This window comes from Trachinotus anak, unplaced genomic scaffold, assembly GCF_046630095.1.
Source record: "Trachinotus anak isolate AG129_WGS33_773 ecotype Australia unplaced genomic scaffold, CSIRO_AGI_Tana_v1 ptg000015l, whole genome shotgun sequence".
Lineage (NCBI taxonomy): Eukaryota > Metazoa > Chordata > Actinopteri > Carangiformes > Carangidae > Trachinotus > Trachinotus anak.
The window spans coordinates 7497209-7509848 of NW_027273866.1; the positions used below are offsets into that span (position 1 = coordinate 7497209).

A 12640-nucleotide genomic window follows, 5' to 3' on the forward strand; every position below is an offset into this window, starting at 1 on the left:
GGTTGATTGTATAAAGTTGACAACAAGTTGATTGACATTCAGAACAGGCTGAAGCATTCCCAGTGCACTGGCAGATGTTTTTCATTTTTTAAGAAAATAAAAGCCTTTTGGGTGGAGTTTTTTTCTTTTTTTTTTTTTTAAACAAATGATCATGTCTCAGAGGCAGTTATGACTTGTGTGGATCACAATCTGCAAAATATGCAAAATAACCAGTAACTGTAGCTCTCAGGTAAATGTATGAGGTGACAACATAAAGGCACAAATATGAGGTGATGCGAGCTCAACTGTGCATGTGTATGCCGATATCAGATCAAGTTAAGAATCTGCCTTTCTCCTCTATTGGCTTACTATGCAAAGTGAAAGCCACTTCTTTTCATGGCGATGTATAGCGAGAGCACACTCAGACTTTTCAGGTCGACCTTAATCCGCTTTCACAAGAAATCTCCAAAGTGCATTACGTAAATGAGGAAGACGAAACAAATGCCAATTTGGCAAAATGCATAGAGCGCCTGGACTAGCTTGCTCCACTCATTCCTCTAAGATCTTTGAAGAAAAATGCTTTTAGAGTAGATGCCATTTTGCATCAGGGTGCATGATGCTTGATGCAGCAGAGAGGGCAGGTATCATATATGCATAACTTGCCTACAAGAGACAGAGAGAAAAGTTTAAAGGGTATTGTACTAGCCTCAACAAACACCAATCACTCAAAATGGCTTCTAATTAATACATGCATCTCCTGACTGATGCTTTAAGAGCTACCTCTCTCATGTATGGATGGAGCTCTTTGAAAGCATATAGTAGTGGGGCAGTTCCCATGAACTCTGTGTGGCGGAGTAAGTGACACTGACGAGGACTGCCAAAGAAAAGTAAAAGGGGGAGGTGGACGGAGGGCAGGATGGGACAGGGTTCACTGGCTATGGACAGAACAACCCAGCCCCACCACACACCAAAGCCTGGACAGACACAGTACCATACAGACATACACATGTACACTCATTCAAATAAGTCTCCTCCCCCAGGAAATAGTTGGTCTGCTACCCAGCTGCTTGCCTCTAAATAGCCTGGACTCCAGTTCTGCCCCTATGGAGGGGGTATTTGTAGCTGGGGGAGGAGGAAACACTGTGAAAATAAGGAGTACAATTGCATTATGAATAAATAAAATAAAACCAATGTGCAATCAAAATTAATAATTCAAGTTGGACTGATGAACTCTCCGTGGTGCTGAACAGCATGAGAATTATCAGAACTAAATACTGTAATGAACATTAAAATATCAAACCATCTGGGTTGAATAAAATACCAAACAAAAGAAGAACACATCAACCAGCATGAGGCTTATGAATGCTAATTTTTCTTTGTATCATAGAACATTGGGCCTGATCCACTGCATGCACATGGAGATGCATTTAGATCAGTCTATCCTCTCCTCCTCCTCTTTCCTTCATCACCTTCCAGCCCTTGTATCGGTGATAGCGGGATGGCAGGCAGAATGAAACACTTCCTCTGTGAAGCAGAACTTTTATGTCAGGTGAAGCCAGACACATCTCATCCCCTTCAATAGCTCCTCGTCAATTTCAGGCTTAAAATTTTATGGGATAGGATACTGTTTGATGCAGTCTACCAGCGGTCCATAACAGCAGTCATTTATTGTGCACTGAAAAAGAGGGGGAAGAAATATTATGGTGTGCGAAAAGGGTGGGTGGGTTGGAGGGGAGGTGAGGCGAGGGAAGGAAGCCCATGCAGTGCTGGGAAAGGAGAAAACACAGGAGATGCTGGCAGATTGGCAGGCATGACCGCCGGCTCTCACGTGACCTCATCAGAAAACATGAGCGGCTGATGCTGTCTGTCAGCCAGGTGCTGCATTTAAGAACTCACTGTACATAAGGAGTTGATTTGTTAGATGGAAAAGGGCAGGGCTGCAAACTTTATAAAATCACATAAATTTGAACTGAAGTAATTAAAAAATATATATATTCCCATGACATCAAACAATTTAAATGATTTCCTATACTTTTTCAAATTTAACACACTTACTTGGTAGATGTTATTGGCCAAAATTTGGTCTGGAATCAGCGATGGCTCCTTCAGCATGCTGCTGATGACTGTTTTAGAGGCTGAGAACAAGAGAGAAAAGCAAGACAGGGAGAGAAACAAATAGAAAAAAAAAACTATTAGGCAAACACCAAACACGAGAGTTTATCTAATGTCTAGTGTAAAATAAATCTAATTGCTGCAAAAGCAAACAATTAAAATATAGAGACACAGGACAGGCGTGACAGGCTGTAATTCACCATGCCACTGTCAGGGCAGTATTTTCATACTAGTCCATTAGATAGCTGCTTGGCGTCTACACAGATTTTCTATAGATAAATGTTTCAGTCCAGAGCACAGGAGCCCCATGTAGTTTATCTATGTTATGAACGCTGACTATTCTGCATCTCTCATCCCCATTCTTGCTCTACTAACATTATAAATCAGAAAAGGAAAGCCCGCTGGATTGATTCGCTGCTACTGCAACAGCAAAAAAAAAAAAAAATTCCTTAAATCATTTCTTAAAAAGATCTGGATTAAATGGATTGTATCATTGTGTGACGAAGTGGTTGAGGCACGCCATTTTAGTGATATATATACACATGGTCCTGACAGACTTGCAATACAGACAATACAAGGAATGATTCTATTCACATCTCAGGCATGGATGGTGCCTGTACCAACACTGCACAGAGGCTCCCAAACTCATCGAGAAACCTGTGGACAGTAAGTAGCTGTTAAATGCAAGACAGCTTTTTTTTTTTTTTTTTTTTTTTAAGATTTATAAAAATGAAATAGATTTTAAAAAGTGAGTTAAAAACCCCACATGAAAAAGGATCAATTTAGAAAGACTTGGGTGTACAATTGCAAACACTAAGTGGATCATTAGGCGTCTATTAAATTACTTTCATTAATAGAGTGGCATTTAGAAGGACATTTAAAAACCCTTAAGACCTTTCTGTTCTGTTGTCATCCTCTTTGCATCTCTGTCATAGGCATTACTATCACAGCGAGGACAAACAGTGCTGTGATCCCTCATCTACCTTATGATGAGGAGGATGGTGGAAGAAGAACAAAGCACATTCAGCACTCCCTCCTCTCCTTCTGTTTCTTTCTTTGTCTCCATCTTTCTCTGCCACCTCTTTCTTTTCTTTCTTTTTTTTTTTTGCTGCTACTTCCTCTCTGTTTCAGCCTCTCCCAGCTACGGTACTCCCCCAGCCCACCCCATAACCCCACACTCCCTCTTAGAGCTGCAAGGCACAGGGCTGTGCTTTATTTCTTTGCTCATTTTTCTCGGAGATTGGTACCTTCACACGCAGATCCATACCATGCTCCTGTGCGGTGCAGGCGGCGGTGAAGAAAGAGGGTTATATTTTCCCCTTGAGTTAGGACACCTCATGACAAATGATAATGGATAATCAATAAAGCGGGAAATATGAGGCAGCAAACTTTATGAAGCCAGGAGACATATTACTCCCCAACAACACTGGTTTCCCTTAACAAAGTCACTACTCGACTGTGCCTAATAATCTGAAGGAAAATCAAAGGACCCGCAACCACATCAGCAATATTGGCAACTTATTCCACTTTAATGGCATTTTGATTGATTTTTTTCCCTCTTCCTAATGGTCGTTTTATAGATTTGACGCTGCTTCTGCAAAACAGTAGTGTGTAATAAACCTCCCCGAAGGCAAACGGCCGCCATTAAAGCTCTTGTCTTACTAGTGCTCATAATTGGAGGTTGACCACCAACACATTTTGGTCTCTCACATAACACACACAAACACACACTTTCAGGACTAGACTTTTCTCTCTCTCCTCGTCTCTCCAGCCTTTTGATATTTTTGGTAGATGGCCATAATAAGTGACAGGATCCCGTTCTCCTGCTCTTTTTGAGCAATGGGGTTAAAAATAGCCATAAAAGGTGACCTTGGCGCTGACATTGTGGAATTTCAGCCAAGCATTGACCTGATGAAAATGGAGGGCCAGGCCGCTAATAAATCAGGATGCTTTTAAAATGAGTTTACCCTAATGCTCATTCATCACTGGCTGTAATGCCATTTGCAGGCCCAGGATTCGCTGCTGTGCACAAACACAGCAGTAAATAACAACAGGGCCCTAGCATCCCTCGCATCGTTGCAGCCTCCAACATCAGCATACATTTATTAAAGACGCCCCCGCCTTGCACGGCAAGACTCCTCTATGACACCCCAAGCTCCTCTCTGCCTCTCTGCCACACACACTCCGTGCTCTTTAAATACACACTAAAGGCACACACAGACGCACACATAAAACACGTGCAGGAAAATAAAAAGCATAATCTGAAGAACACCAGACACAGGGAACAAAGCCCTGCAGCACGACTTTGCACCTTGTAAACATTCGCCAAATTTACTGTAATTGTCCCATGTTGGTATAAATTCTGACTAAGGTACCGCATCACATCGTCAACATCTGAAAAGAAAGAACTGAGAAGGGGAGAATAATAGATGTGAAACACTACGCCTCCATTGGGATTTGCTAAAGAAAACAAGCAGTGTAAACAAATCACAAGCCTGTTTTCATATGCAATTCCAAAACAAGATAAACTATATAAAGCAAGGTAACAGCAACATAACCTTGGCTTGATTTTGCGTTGCTTACTTGTGTCATTTGTAACTACTCTTCCTTTCTCCACTAGGGTGAAAAAGTCATTATCTCAAACACAAAAAAATGTCGAGAAACCTCATTAGATAGCAACATTTGTTGAGGGAGGACCGTAATAAACAGTAACGGATGACGATTGTTATTGCCCCTGACACTGATGAGCTCCTCTGCAAGTTTGTTTATTAATTAAAAAACCCACTTTTGTCCATGGGGTGGGGAGGTGTGTGTGTGTGTATGGGGGGGGGGTGCAACCCATTTCCTCTATATGTCCCCCTTCCACCCACACTCCCCATGCACAAGCCATTGAGCTGTGGAGGGGCACTCGTTCATCAAACTTCATGGAGCAAGGGAGAGACAGGTCCTGATAATGTGCGCCGCTAAAGCTGATTTTCCATGATGAATCTCGGAGCATATAAATTGGCTAATATCTGAAAACATTTACAGATACTAGAGGAATTGACTACTTGTGGGACATGATGGATGAGGCTCTCCGACGCTGGCCGACAGCTCTGCAAATCTCTGCGGCTGCCTAAAGCCCTCATTTGATTTTCCAATTTACTCCTTTTAAATTTATCCTCCCGTATTGAAAAAAAACAGAAGATGGGAAACAGAAAGAGAGAGAGAGAGAGTGGGAGACGAGAGGATGGGGGGGGGGGGGGGGGGGGGGGGGGGGGGGGGGGGATGTGTTTTTTTTTTTTTTTTCCTAAAAGATATCTGTGGTGGTGTGTATGTGCTAGTTGATGATATGAGGTGGTATCTCCTGTGCAGGAGGAGCCCAGTCCCTGAAGAGGTTACTGGGGCAGAACTGATCTGCTTCCACCTGATTCTCCCTGATAGCGGTGAGATGAGACTCTACATTTCTCTGTGTGTGTGAGCGTGCGCGTGTGTGTGTGTGTAGCAGTAGTAATAGTAGATCTGGGGAGGCGCTGCTATGAAGAGAGGCTTCCTAGGTCAGGCCATTAGACTGTGGCAGAGGCTGACTGGAGCTTCTCGGCTGAAAAGGAGTAATTAGTATACTTGTCAAGTGAAGTGCCACGCTGCTGCTTACCTCCCTTGCACCCACCCCTTGCATGCATACAGAACCGCACAGAGACACTCATGCTGCCTTTGCCTCCTTACTCCCTCCCTTCTTGCTAATGAAGTGCCCTTGCTCTCATTATTTGAGAAAAAAGGCTGCATATACACACCAGCTCCACCACAGTAGAGAGGTGAGGGAGAGAGGAGAGGAGCACTTGAAGACAAGAGAGGAGGAACCATAACAATCATAGTGGATACTAAGTTGAGATTTTACTGGATAGAACATAATACAATATCAGTTATCAACACGTCTGATCTGCAAAACACTGAAGCCATTATGAATTCTGTCACGGAACCAAAGGATCATAGGAGACGCTAACATTCTCACAGTGTTAACATCAAACACAGGACATTTATAACCTTGCGTACAAGGCTTCTGTAAAGGAATGTGACAATAAATCTTAAAGGCGGTCGAATCACATAGTTACAAAACATGGAGCAGCAATCTAATCTGGAGCTGGGCCTTGGGAAAATGGAAAAGGTCAAATAGCTAGCAAAATTGCCTCCTCAAAAAAGTATGTCTAAATCTAGAGGCACATCAACTCCTGTCAAAAGAGGAATAGAGAGAAAGATGAAGAGATAGCAGGAAGGGGAAAAGAAAGAGCAGGAGCTCCCCCAATGTGCCTGTTAGTGACTTCTGAGAGGTGGGTTTGGAATGACAGTGTGGCTATTTACAATGTAATTTTACCATTTACGGAACTTATAAGGAAGCTGAGACATGTAGTGTGTACACATGATGTAGGTTTAATCCATTTTATGATATCTGTTCATATCAAACATCATTTGTGTCAACGTAAGCAACATTGCTGTAACATTTTAAAATATACTTTTTTTTTCAGTACAGTTACATCAGTTACGTCATGATTTTGATTATCCACTTGATTGCATTTCAGTGATATTAGTTTAATTTAAGTTAAATCACTTTGAAGTAATTTGTTGTTATCATTATTAAAACACCAAATATTTTCTTGTTCCAGCCTTTCATATGTTTTTACATATCATTTAAAATCAATCCCTTACAACCGTAAGACAAAAAAACTTTAAACAGTTTGTTTCAATTCAATTCAATTTAACTTTATTATAATTACATATATTTTATAAATTATATTACATAATTCATACAAAATTATGAATTCATAAATGTATAATGTGCATATATTTTCAAAAGCACTTTGAGAACATAGAAATAATTTGTTTAATGACATCTATTTGGGCCCAGGGCCATTAACTTATAATGGACACTTTTTGTTTTTTTTTTAATTAAAGAAAAGAAAAAATGCAATAAAAAGACAGATCTGTAGTGGAAACATGCCTGACGTGCTTGTAAACTAAATTGTCGTGATTGACACGAATGTCGTTTTCGACATCAGTCCATAAAAACAAAGAAACACAGCAAAAGAATTCTGAAATATACACTGAAGCCGTCTCAAGTGGTGCAAATTGCTGTATATTGTCCAAAATCATGCATAGTGCCACAAGTAGTGGATATAAACAGTGGGAAGTGCACATGTGACCTTTCCTCCCCTACAGCCCAGTCCGTTTTCATGAGACAAGGAGCATTATGGATGTTGATATCATATTCAATACGTGATAAAACTGCTTTGAATGTATTGATTTATTTACAAGCGCCACCAGATAGTCTTTCATTCCTGCTTGACTGATGCTCTCGCCAATACTTTTGCTGCAAGGTGAGGGGGAGGCGGCTCGTTGGTGGTGTCGTCATGTTGAGGTGTAGTGGTGGTGTGTGCAGCTAGTGGGAAGGAGGGAGGGGGAGTGGAGGTGGGGGTGGGTGTGTGTGCGCACAACAACAAGCGAGCAAAACAAAACAAGGAAGGGACAGAAAACAATTTAAAACTCTGTATTGATCCAGCACTAGTGATTGTACATATATTCCACAGTCCCAAAGGCCCCATTCCTGTGTCTCTTAAATGCAAAGGGAGAGAGAAAGGGAATAAAAAAACGATGGTGCTAGGCAAAGGCAAGCCACTCACCCAGTTGGGGGTAATGTCCCTTATATAGAAGTCTATTGATCTTTGCAGTGTGCCTGCCTGCCCTCCCTCTGGAGTCTGACAAAAAAAAAAAAAAAAAACACACAAACACGCACACATGCACACCGGAGCGTACTCTGGGGCTGGTGGGGGGGGGCTAGGGGGGGACATGACGGATACGCCTGCCAATAGCACTGAACCAACCTGTTAGCTAATTGCCAGCAAAGACAATTATCCTTGCATTGTTTCATAATGGAAACACATTAATGGAGTCTAATATACACACAGGGAGATTGGACGATATGACCGTGCAGCCCGTGTACGCAGCAATTCATTTGCAAAGGCCAAGCAGGTCATGAGGAGATTGCAGAGAAGCTCTTTCAAAACAGAAGTCACCCTCACAGCCACTGACTGTAATGTACAGTATAATGACATCTTCATTTGAAAATATTTCATACTCATATAGCAGGTAACAGTCAAACTATTTTACCAGATAAAGTTTTGAGAGTCACAGCATGTGTCCTCAGTTAGGCTGATATGAACCTCTGATTATCCTGCTAAAACCATCCAGACTCTGTAAAATCACTTTCTACAACAAGAACCATGACCATGACATTACTCACTAGGCTGCAAACACTGAGATGCTGGAGGGTTGCAACGCTGTTTTGAAATTTAACAACGATCATCCAGGAAGTTTCATCTGCTACAAATCTATTCAGAGCAATAATAAAGCATGTTTTCACTGTATGGAGATGGGGGGACACAGTGTGCTATTATCTGAGACGGAGTGCTTCTCCTGGATGGATGCCCTGTTCTACAAGCTGCTCAGACTAGTATTTTGACAGGCAGTGGATAACGGTGGGTCCAAAGCAATCACATCTTTGACTTTGACAAATGGCTGTGCTGTGGCGAAGTTGAAAATAACACACATCCACTTTAATCTCTTTCTTGATTAAATTGGAAGCACGTCTTTTTGACATCATGCGATTCACTCTCAAAGCACTGACTACTGCACAGACACACACACCTCACTCAGGATATGCCTACTGAAATGACAGTGAACTGTGTGTGTATGTAATACTGGGAATCCCTGAGTGAGAAAAAAAAAGAAAGAGAAAGTGAATTAACAAATATCACATGCAAAGAGGTGTAACTGCAGATTATATCTATAGCTGTGCCAAAAACATTGGCAGAGGATTTAATAAATTTCTGGTCATCAAAGAGAAAACGATACTAATCAGATTAGACACAATTTCTGGACAATGTCTTTGACATTTTAACAAAAATATTTGTGTGTGGAATTTTGTTCCCCCCACAGCATGTCCATCAGCACTACCCAGGAATGGTTTGCTTTTTCTGCCACACTTTTCCTCAAGTCAATTTCCTCAGTGGACCCCAGTGGGGACAGAGAAAGAGAAGGGGATGAGGGAAGAAGAGAGGGTAGGTGGTAGATGGATGCATGGGGGGATGAAGGAGGGTGAGGGGAGAAATCAGGGGCGTTATAAATAACACTGATGAGGTGAGCTAGCATTGATCCACACTGCAGTTGAGAGGTGGGTGGTCCTCCAACTGCTTAATTGCCAGTCATGTGCCCTGGGATGCAGCTACTACTAAATGTGGTCTGTCTCTCATTAGGCTCGGACAGGCTGAAAATACAGCAGCTAGAGCCTGAATTGGGACTCAAACAGAAAGAGATTCAAAAGACAAAGTGCTACAATTAAGACTGATGGGGGGATGATAGAAAGCACAGAGTGGGGAAATGGGAAAGTGTTACTCACCCATTCCACCGTCCACGTCCTGAAGGAACCTCTCCAGGATGATACGAGCCATCAGTGCAGGAGACAGGTCCACCTTTACGTAGATTGAAAATCAAGAAAGGAGAATTAGCCTTAATAAAAAACAGAGTATGGCGTCAATGGGGACTTAATGCAGCTTCAAAACATAGCTACAGTGGAATTGTTATTCCTCTCTGGAGAACTGCTCCATTTACAAACCATTAGACTAAATCTTACGTATGTAGCTGGAAGTACGGACATATTTCAAAGAACCTAAGAGTATGGCACTAAAATTACATAGCCAGTCTAACTTTGGATGATGTCACATGGATTATAATGATTGTAATGATATTATTACGTTTTCAAACCTTGACCCAAGTTCTGACAATCCCCGTGCAAATTACTCTTTGAAAGCCTTGCTTTGCAATAACCTTTCCCACAGGAACAAGAGATCGCCTATTACGCAGCCAAGCTGAATTGCCTTTGCCTCTGTCAAACAGACAACTGTAGTCTCTCATCTGGTATGAAAAAGCAGCACACACTATGCCCAGGCTAGAGACAATGGAGAGCTTTAATCATAGAATAATCACCCAGGCAAAACTGCAGGAACCAACAGGACATACCCGAGGGACTGTGGGAATGCAGTCCTTAATAGGAAGGATACAACCTATGGCTGCAGCACTCTTTGAAGACAGAGACACCTTGAGAGGTGTGCAATGTTTTTGGTTTGAGTGCACGGAGAAGCCCTGACAGGTAAGGGAGCACTAATGACTGAAGTTGTCTACCTGACCACATTCCTATCACACTGCCTTCCTGCTCATATAAACAGCAATATCATTAAAGTGGTAATATAAGAATGGTTTGCACTGAAAAACCAAAGCCATTTTCGAGGTCGGCGCAATGTGACAATTACTTAATTGAATTAGCAGGAATCATAAAATGTATGGCTGCATGGACAAGCTTTAAAGGTAAACTAAGAATATGGAGCAAAGTTATTTTTTCGAGCACCGCGTTTGACCTCTGTTTAAACAACATGTATGCTGCAAATAAGAAGACACATTAAGTCATTCACTACTAAATTTCACAGCCTCTTCAGGAAGGAGGGGATTAAAACATTGCTTCAAGACTTTGCCATTCCTAGCCAGCTTGTTATGAAACACAATGTACTTGCAGCCAAAGATCATTTTTTTTCTCTTGTTAGCATAATTGGGGACCAAAAGTGAATTTGCCCTCAGCCTGTAGTGAGAATGGTGTGTTTCATCTTTTCTCTGATGCTTCCTGGTAACGCTGGGAGCAGAGAGGCTTCTGTCTAAACAATGTCTTTTTACCCGAAGTAGTATTTGTTAACATCTCCATAATATTGCACTAAGAAGGCAGCTTGTAAAAAGGCCAAACATGTCTATAATAATTAAGGGGTGAGCACAGAGTTTATATCTTCATTAAGACCTCTGATAGCATTTCAGACTTAGCATTTGTAGCCTGCAGCTAGTTCTCTCTCCTCTCCCTAACCCTCCTCATTTTCTCTCCCTGTCCTCTCTCTTCTCAATCCTTTCCTCTTTGTGCTTATTGGCCTGCTCTCCATTCACACCTTCGCAAAACGAGAGACCATCAGATTCCTGGTAACCTGCATCAGGACTGACACATGAAAAATGGCAACATTACCAACGCTGGCCCAGGCTGAATAAGGACCACCTGATTAGTTCAGGTACTTGCGTCCCCCTAATTTTCATATTAATCATGAGTCCATCTCCATTCTCAAGTCAGACTGCAGCAATTCAGGAGTTTAACATGTGACTAAGATTCACAGAGCCTTGAATCCAAGCTGAAAATAATTATTGTTCAGTAAAGCTCTGGTTTTATTAGCCCCCACAGCTAAGGGGTGTCACATACAAGACAGCATAACTGCACCTGTTCTAAAGCCTGTATGTTTAAGTAACCTTTTCATTTAGACCATATAAAGCATGCAAAAAAAACAGCAAATGTTGAGTTTCGAACCCTCATTCATGGATTTTTTTCTGGGGGCAAAAAAAAAAAATTTCCATGAATAGTTTTCATCATTGTTAATCATTTCCCTCCGTTGGAGATATATTGTCTCATAAAGGGATGAAACTACATCAATTAGTGATCTGGGAGACCACGAGTGCTTGGTTTAAATGTTAAGTAGCATATTAAAATGACAGTTAAATGGTTCATAGACAGTTATCTCTGAGCTGAATTTAATCCTTTGGAGAAAAAAAAAAAATCATGTGTCAATTAAATGGAGAATGAATAATGGCAGTGAGCTTTGAGGTGCCACTGATGCATGTGAACTACTCTTATTTTAGAAGAAGAAGCCCTCAAATCTCACTGCCTAGTGTGAGCACCAATAAAAATTTTAATGTGCATTTAAATGTTTTAAAAAGGTTACACGGCTCATTCTAACAATCAAAATAAGAGGAAACTGCAAAAGTAACAATGTATTCAAATGACACATGAATTAAAAATGGAAGAATTTCAGTATAATGTAAAATCCTGCAATAGTGTAGTATCAGTTCTTTAGTAACTCAGCTAATTCAGCTTCACTGAGTAGGAACTGCTGGTTGATTCTTTAGCTAAACTCTAACGGAAATGAAAATTTACTGACTAGGTACAAAATGTAGGAAACACTAGTGGCCTCTGAGTAGATTCATTTTCACTTATGTGAAATGCAGAAACTTGGCCATGTGAATAATTTAAATACTTAAAGCATCAGGCTATTTTATAACAAGTACACATCCAACCACCATTTACTATTTGAATTTCATTCCCTCTTCATATATTGGATTTAAATTCACATTTAATTATATATATGTTTACAATTGCTACTACATCAACCAGAGTACAAATCCTACACTGACCTCCTAAAGTAAACAACTGATGAAGCGATGAAGAGAGGAATTAACCAATGACCCTGTCCTCACCTGTCCGCAGTTTGCAGCAGCTCTGCCTGAACTGCAATTTGGAAAATTACATAATAAAACACAAAAAGTATTTTCACATCTGCTTAATGGAGGTGAGAGCTAATTACATCAAATAATTGATAATGAAGCAGACTATTTTACCAATTTTGATAATGACTAACAGACGAAGGGAAGAAAAAAAAAT

At 41.0% G+C, this 12640-nt stretch overlaps 1 protein-coding gene across 5 annotated transcripts in view; it reads right to left on the reverse strand.

The window, feature by feature from the left end:
• cdin1 (CDAN1 interacting nuclease 1) overlaps positions 1–12640 on the reverse strand; it is a 55556-nt gene that overhangs the window by 30458 nt on the left and 12458 nt on the right. For all 5 annotated transcript variants that reach the window (XM_071498197.1, XM_071498198.1, XM_071498199.1 and 2 more), the window contains exons 6-8: positions 9521–9593; positions 2035–2114; positions 1605–1654 (exon numbers count right to left, since the gene is read on the reverse strand). In XM_071498197.1, coding sequence (XP_071354298.1) covers positions 1605–1654; positions 2035–2114; positions 9521–9593 — 203 coding nt within the window. The remainder of the gene's footprint in view (positions 1–1604; positions 1655–2034; positions 2115–9520; positions 9594–12640) is intronic.